The following is a 19610-nucleotide window of genomic DNA, read 5'->3' on the forward strand; positions in this document are numbered from 1 at the left end:
TCTAAAGACATGGGTGATTTCCAATGTGTTCTTAGCTTCCAGTTTGTGGGTCAGGTGTGAGCTCTCTGTCAAGATCCTGCCTGCTGCCATGTGGCCCCCTATAAGGGTAGAGGACTCTCACAACTCTGGAAGTGAAAACTCAATCAAACCTCTTTGATGAGGTTCTGTGGTCATGGGCTGCATCACAGAAACAGGAAAGTAACTAGTACAGATGCTGATACCACACATGGAGAACTGGCGTGACAGAGATGACTGTGTAGCTTTTGGTGCTTGTTGTTTTTTTTTTTTTTGGAGTTATTTATTTTTTTTATTTTATTTGTTTGGTGAATTTTTGTTTTTGTTTTAATAAATGTGGAAGATTTGTGGACTTTTGATGAAAAAATCAGATGCAGCAAGCAGAAATTAATAGGCCATCCTAGAGGCTTAAAAAAACCATAGTGGTGAGAATTATGTGAGAAGCTGTAGTGATATTTCATTTGTATTTTAATAAATAAGCTGGTGTTCGTGGCACATGCCTTTAATCCCAGCACTCAGGACTCAGAGGCACGTGGATCTCTGTGAGTTCGAGGTCAGCCTGGTCTACAAGACCTAGTTCCAGGACAGCCTCCAAAACTATAGAGAAACCCTGTCTTGAAAAACCAAAATAAATAAATAAAGCTTACCTGAAGATCAGAACACAAAACAAAGCAGTCACATTAGTCAGAAATAGAGGCCAGACAGTGGTGGCCCACACGTTTAATCCCAGAAACCACACTAATTCACCATAGAGGTCAAGCAGTGGCTTACTCACACTAATCAATAATAATAATAATAATAATAACAACAACAATAGATTGAATACTTGTGAGCTATTATTTATAGACAATTTACATTGGTATAGATTCTGGTTTATTGATAGAAATTCAAATAATATTTGTTGTATTAAAGTAGCTAGTTCAGAGAACAGGTTAAGACTATTGAACAGTGGAGTAAAGCTAGAAGTATAGACATCTCCCAAGACCAAATTCTTGGAGAAGAAAATTATGCTATTATAGAAAGGCAATCTCTATATGATGATCACATCCTGGCATTATGCTGTAAAGCAGCATTGAATGCTTAGGACAAAACTGAAGAAGTAGGAAAAAAATTGAATCATTTACTAAAGTCGTACAGGGCCCAAATAACTCTTCATGGATTTCTTACAAAGATTAACATGAGCAATATAAAAAAATGATAACAAATTCAGAAACTAGACAAATAATAATTGAATCACTGGCTTTGAAAATGCCATTTCTCTATGCAAAAAGATAATTAGGCCATTAAATGCAAGGTCAGCACCTTTGGAGGAATGAATTTGAGATACAATTAATATTGAATCTTATGACCATGATGATGCATAGATAGGAGAGGTAATTTCCAGAAGTTTGAGGAAAAATCAAAATGTCAAATGTTACAAATGTGTCAACCAAGGTCACCTTAAAAGGGATTCCTGGAAACAATGTTTGTTTGTTGTTTTTTTTCCTAAAAATAATCCATTGAGAACACCGCTCCCTTCTGGATTATGCAGAAAGTATGGCAAAGGCAGGCATTGGACTGATGAATGTAAACTGATGAGGAATATTCAAGGTAATCCCTTGCCATCAGGAAATTCCATGAGAGGCCTCTCACAGGCCCCATGCCAAATCTGGTTCAGTCGTTTCTTATCATTGTAGAGAACTCTCCTTGCAGAGTAATTAAAGAACTGAAAAAACCTAATTCCTATTGCAAGACACAACAAAGCTCTGGATAATCGAACATAAATATAAAAGAGAACAAAAATTTAGGAGAAACCATAAAGTATTTTTGCAAAGTTCTCTAAATGAACAAAGACCAAAATTAAAAATATGAATAAATTACATTGTCATTGAATGTCTGGTAGACACAGGTGTGGATGTACCAATAATTTCATAAGAAACTTAGCATCAAAATTGGCCTTTTCAGGAGGCAAATTTTCAGCTTTTAGGTATTGGAACTTTATCTCACGTAAAGCAGAGCAAAAAATGGGCCAGAAGGAGAGAGAGGAATATTAAAACAATATATAACAAACATAGAAATGTGAATTTATGGGGATGTGATTTGTTACAGCAATGGAATTGCTCAGATTAACATTCCCTCAATCTTAGAAACAAATCATAAATTAATGTATGTCTGGGAAAAACATTAGAAGGCTTTATAAAGAACAATCACTAATCATTCAGGTTGTACAAGAACAGGGCACCACAACTGCTGATATTTCAAAGGCACCAATAGCTCTGCCTTAAAAATGGTTGACAGAAAATCCTATATGGGTTAAGCAATGGCCTTTAACAATAGAGGAACTAGAGTCTTTAGAAGAGCTGGAACAGGAGCAACTAGATGCTCTCTGCATATTAAAGAATTAACCAGTCATTGGAATTCTCCTGTATTTGTTTTTAAAAAGAAATCTGAAAAATGTAGAATGTAAGAGCTATTATGCACTGCCTCTAGGCTGGCATTCTTTGCCTTCTCTATTGCTCACAGAACGGTCTCTTATAGTTATTGATTTAAAAGATTGTTTCTTCACTATATCTATACAAGAAAACGACAGAAAAAAAATGCCTTCACGGTACCTACTTATAATAATTCTCAGCCTGCTAAGAGATAGCAATAGAAAGTTCTCATACAGGGAATGTTAAATAGCTCTACCCTGTGCCGATATTTTTAAGTCAGCCATTGGAAATGATACACAAGCAATTTATTTTATCTATAGTTTACCATTACATGAACAATATTTTACTATCTGATTCAAATGTAGATACTTTAGAAAAAATGTTTGAAGAAGTAAAGAAAATTTAGCCTTCTTGGGGATTATAAACTTCTCGTAAAAATACAAGGAGGAGATTCTACTAATTATTTAGGCTTTAAAATAAGCCTACAAAAAATAAGACTCCAAAAGCTGCAAATTAAAAGAGATCCAGTGTAGGCTCTTAATGACTTCCAAAGATTGCTAGGAGACAGTTCCCATTTACAGTGTACTATGCACTATTGGGATAGGTACTGATGACTTGATTAATTTAAACAAAACCTTAAATGGTCCCAGGGAATTATCAGTTGAAGCTGAGAAAGAATTGCCTTTAATTGAAGATAAATTACAGAAGGCACATATAGATCATGTCCAGTTGAATCTTAACTGCATATTGCCCTCTAAACATTCCCCTACAGGAATTTTTATGCAAAGGGAAGATATTATCTTAGAATGGAAATTTTTACCATATAAAGCAAGTAAAAAATTAAAAACTTATGTGAAAAAGCTTGCTGAGTTAATTCTAAAAGGAAAATTGAGATTCCATCAATTATCAGGAAAAGATTCAGCAGAAATTATAATACCTTTTTATGAAATTATGAAATTGACAAATTATGGGAATAAAGTAAACCCTGGCAAAGAGCTTATAGTAATTCTAATGGGAGAGATTAATACCAACTATGCCAAGAGAAAGAATTCAACTTATAAAAAGAACTAACTGGACATTTCCTCACATTGTAAAGGACACACCAAGAACTGGAGCCCCTGCATTCTATACTGATGCAAATAAATCAGGAGAACTTCTCATCGTAGATACCGATTCACAATACAGAAAGAGTTATTTTGCATATTGAAACTGCTGAATTATATCAGATGATACAGAATTGACTTTATTACTTATTCAGTTACAAGATACAATCAGGAAAAGGATTCATCCCATATGTGTAACACACATCTGATCCCATACACGTCTGCCAGGTATTCTAGCTCAAGGTAATGCAGAAATTGATCAATTACTGATTGGAAATGTGCTGAAGGCCTCAGAATTTCATAAAAAAAAAACATCAAGAGAATAGCCAAGGTTTAAAGAAGACTTTTCCTTTACATAGTAACAAGCCAAAAAAAATTATAAGGAAATGGTCCCACTCGCTCTTTACATAACTAAATACCACTACCTGTAAGAAGTAACTCAAGGGTACTCAAAGGAATGAAATCTGCCATGTGTTCCATTTTGTAGAATTTGGAAAACTAAAATATGTACACAACACCACTGATACCTGTTTAGGTTTTTAATGGGCAACTGTTTTGAGTTCAGAAAAAGTTGATTTGGTAATCACACATTTGCAAAATGGAGTTCAGTTTTCTGTGAAAAAAGTAAGCCACTGAGCAAGAAAATGCCCTTGTCTCAATTGCAGACAGTATGCTGTCCTAATTAGATAATCAGGGCACAAAAGAAAGTGACTGCCAAACATTGTCAAGACAATTAGAGACAGACCTTCAGAATATCCTGCTTCACAGAAAATATGCTAGGCCTGTAGGCCCAAGATGGATGAAACATGCTGCACAGGAACTTTGGGTGATTGTCCATTCAGCCAATTGTTTCTATCATTTCTCACATTTTTGGGAAGTCTCTTTGTCATACTTCCTGCTTTACTTGGTTAATAATATTTTCTTCTTTGAGTCTCTGAGGGAGTTGAAGACTACATACTTACAGTTACAATTTTCCTTGTTAACCAGATGCAGAAAGCAAGGTATAAAATATAGTAAATTGTTACAAAACTTTGGACTCCCCAAGATAGGATATAGAGTATTTCCTCTGAATTTGTCAAATGTAAATGGACTAGAAATTCTTGAAGTATTGTCTATATATATATATAGTATTAGCTATTGCAATTATTATACATAGTGTTTCTTATATTAGTTATAGCTTTTTTTTTATTTTAGACAAAAGGGGGAAATATAATTATGCTTCATTTTTATTTTAATAAATAAAACTTGCCTGAAGATCAGAGCACAAAACAGTCACACTAGTCAGCCTTCCAAGCCAGGAGGTGGCACACACCTTTAATCCTAGCAGCCACACTAGTTAGTCACAGAGTCCAGGCATCGCTGGTGCACGCCTTTAATCCCAGCTCTAGAGAGGAATATAAAGTAGGATGAGACAGGAACTCACTGTCTTTCAGTCTGAAGATTTCATAGAGAGAAGAGTTCTCTAGTGGCTTGGCTGCTTTGTTTTTCTGATCTTAAGACTGAGCCCCAATATCTGTCTCTAGGTTTTTATTATTTGTGCTATAAGCAGCAAAGACTTTAAACAGCAACTGGCCTTGTCCTAAGAATTTACCCAAGGATAAAGTAAAAAGTAATGGGACTAATTTCTCTGGTGGAGGAAATTTAAAGAAGGCCTAATATTGACTCTGTGGCATGGTTATTAATAATTACTCATATTATGTAGATCCACACTGAATAAGAGAAAATGAGGCAAAAACAAATACAAAATATTTAGTTTGAAGAGAAAAAGAGCATCAGGAAATTTAATGTAGTGAAATACATATGGATATTAAGGGAAGTCCAGATCCGCACTGAAACAACAGAAATGATGCCATCGGCAATTGACTTGGTGTAATGGTTATTACTGATAGTCTAGAAGTGATGAATGTCCTGGCATGCCTGTGATGGATTATTGTGATTGGTTAATTTAGGCAGGAAGACACACCCTAACTGAGCAGCATCATTCTCTATGCTGGAGCCTTGGACTAAACAAGAAGGAGAAGGTTAGCTGTGCAGCAGCTTTCACTCTCTGTGTTTTGGTTGTACATTGGAACTCAATGCGTCAAGCTCTGCCGCTGCAACTTTCCTGCACGATGGCCTGAAATCTCAAACTGCGATTAAAACCAAGTCCTTTCTCCCTTAAGTTGCTTTTGTCGGGGTATTTTATTATAGCAATAGAAAAATCAACTAAGATACTGCCTAGTAAATCAAACAGAGAGCAGTGTTTCCTCTGGCTTATTCTAGTCTAAATAGTGGGGGGGGGACAGGAGAACTGGTGTTTTATTTATTCTTCCCTTAGTTACCTTTTAAATTTTTCTTCTCGATAAAATGGTGAGGTTTTCAAAATATAAATGGACACGTAATTATTTCTTCTCTACTCTAAGCAGAAAGCATATTTACAAATTGTCATTCAAAAGATTATAAGTAAGATGGATACTGGGTTAAAATCTGGAGAAAAGCCAATGGTGTGAGTGGTTCACAAACCGGGAGAGAGGTGTGAGTAGCCGGGCAATGGGATGCTATCCCTGACCAAAGTTCCTCCACTCAACAGGGCTGGAAGAAGCTCATGTTCATCTCCCAGGACTGTGTTGGCATTTTGTGACGTCATACAGGAAACAGTGGAACAGTTAAAGCACTGACTATAAAGCGCCAAGACACTATTACTTAGAAGATGAAAATTAATCAATGCCATTTTACTATCCCTAGCCTTTCACCAGAAGAATACAGTTCATAGTCTTCATAGAATAAAGTTGGAAAAAGAGAGGTGTAAGTAGTTATAATAACAGAACTGTAAATCTCACATTAAGTAAAGGGACAAAGGGTCAGAAAGACAAATAGTGTATATTCTTTCAATATGTAGGGTCTAGCTTCTGATCTCCATATATAAATATTTAGGAAGCAGAAGTAGCAGAAGAGGTCAGGAAATGGGAAAGCAGTCCATGAAAGAGAAAAATGACCCTTAAAGGAAGTTCCAAACATCAAGTTTACTTGAATCTAGCAATCCCCAAGATAATTTCAATTTCCTCTTTATTGAGAAATACAGAGTCTTACACGCTTAATTTAATGGATGGCTTCCTAAAGGTCCTTAGTTTCCAAAGTAATCCATAATTTCCCAAATAACCAATACTCTTCAATCCCCAAATCTAATGTCTGCTTTCTATTCTTTAGGGGTATGAGACCAATTTCATTTCCAATTTTCTTTCTTTATTACCATTTAGTTTTAGGAAGTTTACACTACATTGTGTGTTTTACTATTCTTTTTGGTATTATGTTATTAAGGCTAGTTTATGGCCTTTCTGATTCCAAGAGCAATTCTCTTCTATAATGCATGCCATAAATTTACCTGGGGATATTTAATTTTTCTACAGTATTAAAATATTCACTAAATAAATATTTAATGGCAGAACTATCAGAGCTCCTTTATGGTTCAAAAAATTTGATTTCCAAGTTATAAAATAAAGAAACACAATTGTGAAACTAGAAAGTCAGGACTCCCACATGGTAAGCAATGATTTACCACTGAGCAACACTCCCAAATTTAATTTGCTATAATTCAACATCCTGGTACTTACTGTCTGCAGTGCCTTTTCTGAATGCATTAAAACAATAAACTGCAGAGATACACAAAGAGTTCGAAAATAGGAAACACTATTATTTTCATAATGAGTTATCTACAGTAGTATTTTAGTGTATATATTCTCTTTACTCAAGTGTGTACCTCTACGAGTTAAAAATGAACTCATCTTTGAAAACTGTATCTCCACATAAGTTACTGTCAGTTGTCTCATTAGTAAAACTAAACATTAAGTATTGAAAAATAATACACCCACTCAAACTTATGATATGTTCCTATCTGGGAACGTAAACATCCACAAAATAAGAAAAAAAAACTTATTTCAAAAGAAATAAGGAGTAGGAAATGAATGCCCTGGCACTGGAGGCATTTAAGGGGCAGAATGCTGTCAAGAAATCGAGTCAGAGAAGCTGGTGATAAATGTGAAAGTCAGGGAAGGACTACAAATCAGTCAGCAAGAGCAGAATGCCAGGGAAGGTGAGGCTGAAGACAGGCAGGCTTGGACTATGTGGGAGATAAAGGACTGGTGGTCAGATTTTATCCAGTAGGATTTCTACCTCCAAACTAACTGGGGTGATACATTGGGAGAACAATAAGCACAGCTGTATTGAATGAGACTCTTTATTTTCCAACGGTTACATCAAAGTTGGATAACTTAAAAGTTCCTGCTCCTAAAATTATATTTTTTTGAAACTTTAAAATTGGGTATGTGCGTATGATGTTCCCACAAAAGACAGAGGAGGGCGTTAGATCTCCCAACGCCAGACTCAGGCTTCTGTGAGTCATTCAACATGTTGGGAATGGAACTGGAGTCCTTTGCAACCACTTAAGCTCTTAACCTCCGGGCCATCTTTTCTATCCCTGTATCAAGCATTTTAAAGGCTTCTGTTCTGTTCCTCAGTCCCCTTTGTGAAGTCTCAAGAACTGCAAGGCCACGCAAGGCAGAATTCACTTCTGCTAATCTTTTAGGCAATGAAATCCAAGTGTTGGGCTGAAGTTGAAAAATATAGATGGATATTTGTCCTCTATTTTATTTCCCAAACATTGATTGATTTTTTTTTTTTTGATTTTCGAGACAGGGTTTCTCCATAGCTTTTGGTTCCTGTCCTGGAACTAGCTCTTGTAGACCAGGCTGGCCTCGTCAGAGATCCGCCTGCCTCTGCCTCCCGAGTGCTGGGATTAAAGGCGTGCGCCACCACCGCCCGGCAATTGATTTTTTTATCCTTTCCCCAGGCCCGTAAATTTCTAAATAAGTATGGTACTTATCAACGAGAAAAACTTACTATGATACAGTGATAGTTGTCCTTGATTTTGAACTTGTTTGGACTGATGCTGACCCAATATAGTGAATCACACTTTTGATTTAATATGAATACAGAAAGGAAAATGAGAAAAAGACTATTAAATCTCTCTTCCAATTGAATGATCAATTAATTGATCCTCCCCTCCATATTTTACCTTCCATGAAGTAACTTCTGCTATGTGCTCCTACCTCTTCAATAGTCACCCTGATTCATGTCTAAAGTATAGCTACGTCATGCCAACAATGACCCAAACATCTCAATCTGTGAGCCACAGGAAGGAATTCTGTCTTAAAGCTATGCCTACTGTATTTGGTCATAGTAAAGAAAACTCACAGTATTAGTTACTTTTACAACCCTGTAACAAAATACCTGACCAAGTAACTAGAATTATGAAAAAAAAAAAACAACTTGGTTCCTACAATCTATCAGGATATGAAACACACAATGTGGTCTCAAGTTAGGCTGTGGTAAGATATGGTGTTGATGAGAAACAAAGAGTTCAAGTTAGAACCAGAGCGACTATAGTCTTCAGGGCTCATTCTCAGTGATCTGCTTCTCTTAGCACAGTCCCAAAGGCTTAATAATCTCATGAACCCAGCTTTATTGTTTGGGACCAAGGATGAAATTGTATGAGCCTATGGGAAAACATTTCACAGCCAAACTATAGCACCGACTCAAATCTAAAATGATTCTCCCATTGTTGAACGGTAACACATACTCCGTGCCATTATGTACTGAAAGTATGTAACGTGTTTTAGGTTTGCAGAGTCTCACAAGCATTTGCCTTTAGGCTCAGAGGAGGCTTTGATTTTCAACTTTTGAACAATGGAGAACCTGTTAAGCATAACGGGGACTCAAGTCTAGTGCCACTGAGTAAAAGTACTTATCAAGTAAGCTTGTCAACTGAGTTCAATACCTGAAACCCACAGAAATGAAAAAAGGGAAGAACTGACTTCACAACCATGTCCTGTGACCTCACATATATGCCATGGCCGATACACCCACACAAACATACATACATACATACATACACCAGTATTTTAAAAAGCGACAAAGGAACTCTTGGATATACTATAAATAAATTTTACAATAATGAGATGGACATGGAACTTTTGCGAGCAAGTGTTAAAATGTTATGGTTTAAGTAAATATGTTTGAGTATCAGACAAATGGGCAGACCCCTTGGTTGTCAACTGGATTGAGACGCATCTCTGAGTTTAGGAATCCCACAACTAGGTGTGTCTCTGAAGGTATTTGCAGAGGATTAACCAAGGGAGATGACCAGTCTTAAATATGAGTAGCAGGGTCCCCTGGTCAAGTGGCTCAGATGGAAAATGGGCGTTTCAGAAAGAAAAATCTGTAATAGAAATATCCATTCATCCTCATTGTCTGCCTTTCTCTCTCTCTGCCCATTCCTGATTGCCAGGAATGGAGCAGCCACTGCTACATATCCCTGCTAACAAGCTCTCCCTAAATTTGTTCCCAGAATCAACAGACCTGGGGCTATAGACTGAGTGACACCACTGATACCTTGAGACTAAATAACTCCTAACTCTAACCTGCTTTTCTCAAGTATTTTTTTTTTCTGTCACAGGACTGCTCACTGTCCACAGTCACTGAAATCCCAAATGCAGTATCTTAGAGCATCTTTAAGAGAGTAAATCAAACATGAGGACAACGTGAAGGATTCTTAATACTGTGGTTAATGTCTTTAGGGAAAAAGGAAAGAAAGATTATAGATACCCACTGAGGAAAGCAAAATAGAAACACAAGAAGAGTCAAACATAGGCCAGGAAAACATGGAAGACATCAGCCCTATCTTCACCGTCATCTGTGATTTGTGGCCTCCAAAACTGTAAGAAAATACATTTCTGCTGCTTAAAGCACCACATCCGTGATACTTCTGTGCAGTTCTAGGAGACTAATACAACCTCGATGTCATCTTGCAGATAGCAGCCTCAGTGTTCTGAAACTAAATTTAGATATGTCTGTTGGAGTACAGAAGGAAGAAGTATTGCCACCAATAGGTAGGAAATAGATAAAAGAAGACAGGCAAAGATGAAGGGCATAGGCAATAAACATTAAATCCAGAAAGACAGAGAATCAGAGTTTTGTATACCACTCAGTATACAAAGAACAAAATGGAAGGTATATTTGGGTTTTTAGTATGGTAATTCCCATCAGTGGCTGACAACAGTTGGAGAAGGAGCCTCTCAATCCTATACATGAATCATAGATGGCAAGCCATGTAAACTTCAGTTAGAGGGCTTTGAACAGAGTCAGACACAAGCCTGTCCCTTATGTGAGTAATGACCAGAATAAGGTTCAATCAAATTCCATACTTAGTCTCAGGAATCCACTAGAAACAAGAGAGATGCACTTCCCCATGGACAAGCAGGGCAAGCAGTTGGACTGATAACGCACGCTTCTCAAAACTTTAGGGTAGCATTAGAAACAAGATGTGTTCCATGTTTGAAGAGCTAGGACAGGCAAGAAGCCTCAAGGGCATGGAACCGGGAAGTTGTGACCACCACATCCCCTCCTCTGTCCAGCAGGGTGTGAATGGAGAGATTATCTTTCGTTTCTGAGATCTTGTGATTCTGCTAAATTGAACCAAAAGTAAGGACAACCTTTTCCTTCACCGGATAAAATGGGTCAGAACACTGCAGTATGATTCTGCATTTTAAAGGATTCTGAAAAAAAACCTTCCTGAGATAAAATAGGTGACAGTAAAATCTTCAACTGCAAATGCTTTTCTCAATGGACTTGGGAGTACAAATAACTCCCCTTCAAATGACTGGTAGTTACTTATTTTTAAGATGCTCTGTATAGATACAGTTATCACATAGCACATGTAAATATTATATGTTTATTTTTAAGGATATAGTGCAGATGTTAATTTAGTTTCCCTGAGTCAAGAACGGAAACTCATATCAGATGCCACCAAATGACTAATATCCCTAGCTGAGGACTAATTTGGAAAGAAATATTATGGAACCTAATTATGTTAGATGTAAAGATTCAAATTCTCTCCTTTTTATAGGGTTTCTTTCCTTTTTATAGAATTTCTTTTTATTCGTAACTCTGATTTTAGAACCAAGGAGATTTTTTCCAGTCACTTAATGTATCAGGAAGAATCTGAAACTAAAAGTCTGCCTTTTTTACGAGTAACACATTTTTCTCAAGATAGTATCAGAAATTAGATATCATGTTACACAGGAGAGAAAGACAGAGACAGACTGACAGTCAAACAGCAAAGGGCAGAGTAAGAGACAAGGTTATAGTCTTTCAATCTCTTCCAAATATTTAAATTTCACATGATTATGCAGCTGAGGCCAATGCCATATCCATTTTACATCTCCTCCTCTCCCGTCCCAGCTGTCTATCAGTTGCCCCTCTCCTCTCCCTTCTCTAAGCAAAGCATCCAACATCTAAAATCACTGCTCATTCATTGGGACGTGTTAGGAGGACATATCATATTTATCTTTCCCTCATCAAAGGCAGATACTTTCTGCATTATTTGTTATAGCAAAAACAAAAAGAAAAGAAAAAGAAATTAGACAAGCAAACTGCTTGGCTGCTAATGCTCATTTTCAGCTGTCCAATCATCATCGCATGGTAAGGTCTTCCATGTTTAAGCTCATTGGATACATTGAAGAATAATCTAGAAACGCCACTTCATCTGACACAAAATAAACATACAAAATGAATAAAATAAAAAAGTATGTATGCACACGCATTCAAAGGAATAAAAAAAATGGGATGTATTGTTCACCCAAAGGGAAGATGAGATCAAGCCTCTTCTTCCAGCTTCTCATGACTTAGACCTTCCACAGTAAGTTCCTTGCTAGGATAAGTGGCCTAATTCCTTGGAACAAATCAGCAGTGTTTTTGTTTTTGTTTTTGTTTTTTTTTTTTTTCGAGACAGGGTTTCTCTGTGGCTTTGGAGCCTGTCCTGCAACTAGCTCTGTAGACCACGCTGGTCTCGAACTCACAGAGATCCGCCTGCCTCTGCCTCCCGAGTGCTGGGATTAAAGGCGTGCGCCACCATCGTCCGGCCAGCAGTGTTTTTTCATCCCCAAACTGACTCTGTTTCTTTCCTTTCTCAGAGATGGCACCATCTTGGCTCCTCTACACATAGACCTCTTCACAAATGTTCACTTGAGCTCCAGAAAAGGGATTATACTATACATTTCATTTAAATTTAAAAGCAATCTAAATATCAAGATTAGTTTACTGTTTACCTCTTTTCTAAGAAGAAATACTTATATTTGTTAATATCCATAGACTACGAGAAAGGAGGTACATAACTGTTCTGCTTGCTAAAACGTGAACAGTTAGATACTTTGGAGCTCTCAGACCAAACTTGAATGTCTTTATCAAAGCCCTCCAGTCAAGTCTCAGGGATATATGCTGAAGAAGGGCCATAAAAATTCTATGAGCCAGAGGTGGTAGATGACTTTAAGGAAAGATCGTTTTTCAGATACAGCAGAGCTAATGCACATAGAAGCTCACAGAGACTGTGACACCATAGACACCCAGACAAAATCCCAGCATTGAAAGGCTAAAGTAAACAAAATGCCCCACACTTAACCAAGAAGGTATTTGCAATTGATAACTTCTGGGAAAGGGAAAATCAGTTTTTTCCAATCGAGTATCACTGGGTATATTAACCACAGTCTAAGGCATGCCCAACACTGGAGTAGATGGCCAGCAAAACACTGACTCCATCATTCTTGTGTACTTTTTGCTTTGTTTTTGATATTTATCTTACTAATTTTGAGGGTGGTAAATGGAAGAGAGAGACAGACACATAAGGGAGAGGGGAGAAAGCGGAGGGGGAGAGGAAGAAAGAGAGAGGAAGAGAGGAAGAGAAGAGAGAAAACACTAGTATGACAAATTTGAGTGGATGGATCTAAGGATAGTAGGAAGGGATAATTGTAACATAATATATGGTAGACTTATCACTATTGTGGTGCTGGGACCAACCCAGTGCCTTGAGAATACTAGGGAGTGCCCTATATACGTACCCACCCCTTCTTGGGAAAATGGGTCTGACTGTGTAGCATGGGTGGGCCAGGCTCTTTCTATACGGACTAGGCTAAGCTAGCCTTAATTCACAATCCTTCAATCTTAATCTCAAAGTACCAGGACTACAGTCATGAATCAACCCAGCCAACTATAATTATGTATTGCTCATGCTCTCAAAAGAATGTAAACTCTGTGAAGAAAGGGGACATACGTACCCTTTTTAACTTTTGTATAGCCATAGAATGTGCTAACTATACATTCGCTAAAAATTAAAAAGGCAAAAGTGTGTTTATATATAAGCATTATTGGCAATATGCTAAGTAGTTACAATACAGTAGGTATCGTGTTAAATATTTATCTTAATTGGGAAATTTACAAATGGGACAAGACAATGACCTACATACAGTTAACTTCAGCTGTGTCTCCCACTGTCCCTTTAGATCATATACTATGGTGGTCACTTTCCTCTGACTCTGAAATATATAACATGGCTTCCATTGTTCCTCGAGAAGCCTCTTTGCAAACAGCCAATCTCCTGCTTGTCCCATGGGGGCCTTTGTCATAGACAGCACCTTATTTTTCTCCTCTGTGCATGTCAGACACAGGTAATTTTGTCACAGGTAATTTTGTCACAGCCACTACAACTTTAGACACTGTTACAGTTTGCCCATAAATCTACCCTTTCAAAAGGCCTGAGTCTTTTGCACATTGTTCTTCATTATGTCGCCCATGTCGTCATCACATTTTTGGCAATTCTCCTACCTCAGCTTCTTGAACAGGTTGCGATGACAGACAGGAGCCATCATACCCATCTGAGGCTTGTTTAAAGTCTGGTTCTAACTTCAATAGTGTCAGGAAAGAGCTTTGGGGAAGTACTGGATCATGAGGAAAATACCTCTATCAACTACTATTCTCATAGATTTGAAATTGAAAATTATTGTTGAAATGTGATATAAATTAGATCAAGAGGTAGGTTCTAGTTGGGAGGAAACAGGTCACTGGAGACATGCCTTGCAAAGATGTCCCTTGATGCTGATACCTCCTATTGCTCTGTTTCTTGCCATCATGGGGCAGATAGTTCTGTGACATCTTCCCTCAGACTTTATGCTCTACATACTGCAGACACAAACAACTTAGCCAGCCAGCCATAGAGAATAGTTCTGAAACTAAGAACCAAAATTAATCTTTGGGCTTTCAAGTTGCTTATCTCAGGTATTTGTCACTGTGACAAAAATAAAAAATAAAAAACCTGACACAGATGTCTGTAGGGCTGACACCACAGGAAAAAAATATCAAGGCAGGAAGAATGCTAATTTAACATCTGGGTTTTGATACATATGCATCGTCTTTCATTCAGCAACCCTACAAGTTAGACACTCATGCCAGTAAGAAAATGAAGGCACGTGAAGGTTAGGCAATTTGTGCAGTGTCACAGGGTAGGTCAGACTGTCATGGCTGCCGAGACGGTCCTTAGGGAATTGTAGGGTATGGTAGCACTTATAAATAAAGTCTGAGCAAGAAAATATCTATGCTGTACTACTAAGAGGTTACTTATAATGCACTTAACAATTTCATTTTGTAATGATTAATTTAGGATTACAATATCAGAGTAGAACTTAGGGGCTGGGGAATTTAAAAAATTCACTTGAAAATGAGATTGAGCACAAATTAAAAAGTATGGATTTATAATGTTCCTGTAGATGCTCCTCTTATGTTTTCAGAAGAGGAGCTTGCATTCCGGCTTGTGAGGTTATGTCTCTTCCAAGAGGTCACTGAAGTCCCAGGGAAGGCTGCCTGTGGAGATAACAAACTCCACACATCACACCATGCCTGGCATCTGATTGTCCATACATCTTGTTGGGTTTCCTTAAATAATTTTTTTCTATTGTAAGTAATGTGTGTGTGGGGGGGTGATTACCAGAGTCCACACTCATCCTAATATGTAGCATAAACTGATTAAGAGATGGTGTAGATTCTTTCCTTTCAGGAAATTATACATGTCTACCCCTCCATTAGTAGTTATCAACACACCCGTCAAACACATTTTTTTTGTAGTTAATTCCTACTATACTCCTTCAGAAGGAAATCAGAAGCAGTTACCATTACTGTTCATCAGCTGACAGTAAAAGTTTGCAGCCAGTATGCACCTTACAAAGAGATGCCATGTGAACGCAAGCTAAAAGAGACGAATTCAACTTAGACACATATGAATCCCAGAGACAACTATCCAAGCTGGTTTGCAGTAACACTAAAGAGAGGATGAAGTTTATTAACTGTTCCTGTAGAAAGTTCTACATTGTGTGGGCACTAAGAGATGTCATCAAAGGAGAGTAGTCAGACGATGAAAAAAAAAACAAGCTTATTTTTTAAATAAAATTAATTATGTTTAGAATATAGTATAGCATGTAACTAGAAGTTATAAATTAAGGAGGTGCATAGAATAGCCCTACTCAAATACAAACATATTAATAGACACACAGAAACCCCAAACAGAGCTACCAGAAAAAAGGTGTTCACCACCAAAGTTAGAATTTCAGCCAGCTTTATCTCAATGAACAGCATCAAAATGTGAATACCCTCCAAGAGAGGTATGTAATTTTAATTTTAAATTGAAGCACTTCGTAGACCAGCATTTTTTAATAGATTTTTTTTTTGTGAGCACTTGAAATGTGGCTGGTGAGATTAAGGAACAGAACTGTTACATTTATTTAACTTCAGTTAACTTAAACCTAGATATACTGTAAAATACCACTTTAGAGAGAAAAGGCTGTCATACTGTCTCAGTTACTTTCCAATGTGAACTTCACGCCTCAAAGTTACTAGGCATCATGTGTAAGACCTCAAATGAGATCATTTAGAATCTACTTACAATTTTTGAGAAGGATCAATTTGAAATCGGAAGAAATTTACCTTTAGGGATGGAATATGCACAAATGAATTTTTGTTTTTTTTTATGGCATAGACACTCGTTTATAAACACAGTTTAGTTTTCTAAAAAATAAGTTACCCCCATAAACAAATGCAGCCCCAAATAATGACTTCAAAACATAAGACTGCACTCTTAGTTCCCTGAATAACAGGAAACAAAATCAATAAGAAACTCTCCTCATTCAAAACTGGAGCTGGCAGTGGGGTTTTATTAAAGGCACGAGAAAAAAAAAAAGTACAACCTTTCACTGCCTGCGTCTCCACCTGAGAATGCTCTGTTTCCACCTCTAAATTAGTAACACAAACACCTTCACTTGACTGTGACCTCAGCAGGTGGACCTCTAAAGCCAGTAGGCATGCATCCACCCTGGGCCACGCGCCTTTAAGCGCCCATCACAGACTTGCAAGAAGGCGGAGGGAGGCCCATGTGCGCCTGGAACACAGGAACCTAGGAGGGCAGCATCTCCGCGGCGGGCATCCCCATCCCAGCGCATCTCTCAGGCACAGGTGCGCCAGGTACAATGCTACCCCAGCCCCAGCATCTCCGCGCCAGGCACCCGCGCGCATCTTCACCTCTGAGCCGCGCTCACCTTTCTCGCTCACGCTCTCGCTCTCCAGCTCCACGTCCTCGCAGCTGGTGTACTCCGGTGTGGACACGCCCTCTTCCTCCGAGCTGCTCACCGACATCTGTCGCCTCTTGCCTCCCCGCTTGGGCCGGTGCGGCTTGGGCGGGGACGGTCGCACGGACTCGGACTGGTCGGAGCTCAGCGAGTCGTTCCGCAGCATGCTCTCTGCCTTCTCGCGCTTGGCCTTGCGCAGGAGCACGGCCGAGCCCGGGTCCAGGCGGCCCTGCTTACGGAGCGGCTCGGGGACGCGCGGCTCGGGCGGCTCTGCGGGACCCGGGACTGGCCGTGGAGCCAGCGGGCCGTGCTCGGCGGGAGGCTGGGCGGCAGGCGCGCGCGCGCGGGGGGACTCGGGCGGAGAGGCCCTGGTGGCGGCTGGCGCGCGCTTGCCCGCCGTGGCCTCAGCCGGCGCGGCTGCAGCCTCGGTGTGCGGGAGGGCCACGTCGCTGTGGCGCCGCTCGTGCCTCGCGCGGGACACCCGGGCGTGCATGCGCATCTGCTGTTCCTCGGGAGGCGGCTTCACGGGGTAGCGCGCCAGGTTCGGGTCGCTGCGGTACCTGGTCTGGTACTCCTCCTCTTTCCTCTGCTTCTCGTCCTCCGCCGCCCTGCCATCCTCTCTTTTCTCCGGCCGGTCCGAGTAGTCCTGGGAGCGTCCTTTCTCCAGCCTGCGGGTTTCCCGCCTTTCCTTCCGCTCCCGCTCTTCCGCGGTCCCCTCCCCAGGCTGCACCGCGGACTTAGGCACGCGTTTGCGCTCGCTCTTCAGGCCTCCCTTGCCATTCTGCTCCAAAAGCCCTGGAGCCTTCTTCCTGTGATGTGCAAAGAATAGTTGATAAAATTTAAACAGCACACCTAGAAACTTCTTTGTCTCAGCATTCAGGCTTAAATAGATTATTTCCTATGATTAGTTAGAATCCCGTGTCTAATTAAAATTTGAAGTAAAGAACGGCGTTAAATTTATGTAGTGATTAAACTTTAAATGTGAACCCTTTGCATGACTTTAGGATTAAAAATTTATTTTCACCTTTAAAGTTGCATTTAAATTAAAAATCATGAACATTAATTCAATAAGCACATTTTTATGCTTGTGACTTAAAATGATGCAGATAGAAATAATATGGACAATAATACATCACTGCAAGATCAAATGTGTTTTCCACACACGCATATATGAGCATTGTGTACTTAACAATTCTTGACTAATTAATGAAACTTTCATAATTACAAATATGCTTATTTCAGAAATCCAATCTGGTAGCACTCTGATAACAGGGCAAATTCATTTTGACTTGATTGTGGACACCCAAGCCTTTCTTTTATATATCATAGCATTAATCAGAAAACAATGGCTGAGCTATAGCTTATATTTTAACTTTCTCAGCTACCGTTAATAGAAATACTGATATTTATTTACTTGTTTTTTTTTTCCTTACAGCAGTAGGACTTCATGCCAAGAACCTGCCTTTTTATTTCAAAAGAACAAAAGTCCCAAAGAAGAAACTAGTTTTAAGGTTTTCATTCCTTATGAGTTTTATTTTTCTTGCAGGCAAAGATAAAATTAAAGGAAAGGGGGTTGGCGGGTCTTTTAATCCTGTAAAGGAATACTTCAGTGTCCTCTTCACTATTTCTCCATACAAAGCACCTGGTCCGGGATGTCTCTGTGTTATTCCAGAAGTGGCTGGAAAACACTTCTGCCCTGGCTAAGCCTTCTGTGCTAATTCTAATGTGCAGTTAAAGTGGAGACTACCCAGACTTGCTTTCGAATTCTAAGGACCATGGAGGATCTGGTTAGGGCAGCAGCATTTGCTCACAATTAAAAAAAAGAGTGTGTGTGTGTGTGTGTGTGTGTGTGTGTGTGTGTGTGTATGCACCTATGTGTATGTATATGAAAATGGGGAAGCTAGTTATTTCTGTGGTGGAATAGCAAAGTGTAGTTGCTAAGATACATTGTGGGGTTGGGATAGGTGAGGGAGAGACACTATTGAGGACAGAAGGGGAATGTGTGACAAGGAGTAAAAAGAAGCGTGGTGAGTTCTGCTCGAGGTATTTATATCACCATGGCACTATAAAACTAAGAGGCATGAACCTGAAAGTGGACCTTAAAGTGTGGGGTTGCAATTTTGCAATGGAAGGGATCTAACACCACCACGGATTGGTAGTTAGTATTACAATTTTCGAAGATGCCATGACTGTATTGTTTACAAATAGTTCATTAGTTTCTTTTTTCTTGGACTTGGTGGAAGTTTATGTCAAAACAGTTTACGCTTTTGGAGATGCTGTTAACAGTTACCATGATGTAATTAAAGGAGACCCATCAGTAAGGGTGCTTTAAGTAAGGTTGGCTATCATGCAAATGGTAGGATTCTCCATTCTGTGTTTTGGGCTCAACTAATGATATTTTTTTCTTATTACTAACTTGATTGTTCTGTTTTAACTAGCTCCTGATTAATGCTCAAAATATGGTCAAGTAATTTTCAGTAACAGAAAACTAGTCATCCTTTCAACCTAAGCAACTAGTCATCCTTTCAACCTAAGCAACTAGTTATCCTGTTGATCAAGAAACTAGTCATCCTTTCAACCTAAGCAACTAGTTATCCTGTTGATCA

General features: G+C 38.9%; 1 protein-coding gene across 25 annotated transcripts in view; it reads right to left on the reverse strand.

The window, feature by feature from the left end:
• Positions 1–19610, reverse strand: part of Rims1 (regulating synaptic membrane exocytosis 1) — a 473457-nt gene that overhangs the window by 195750 nt on the left and 258097 nt on the right. For all 25 annotated transcript variants that reach the window (XM_026785683.1, XM_026785682.1, XM_026785680.1 and 22 more), the window contains one exon: positions 16975–17813. In XM_026785683.1, coding sequence (XP_026641484.1) covers positions 16975–17813 — 839 coding nt within the window. The remainder of the gene's footprint in view (positions 1–16974; positions 17814–19610) is intronic.

This window comes from Microtus ochrogaster, linkage group LG2 (assembly GCF_000317375.1).
Source record: "Microtus ochrogaster isolate Prairie Vole_2 linkage group LG2, MicOch1.0, whole genome shotgun sequence".
Classification (NCBI taxonomy): Eukaryota; Metazoa; Chordata; class Mammalia; order Rodentia; family Cricetidae; genus Microtus; species Microtus ochrogaster.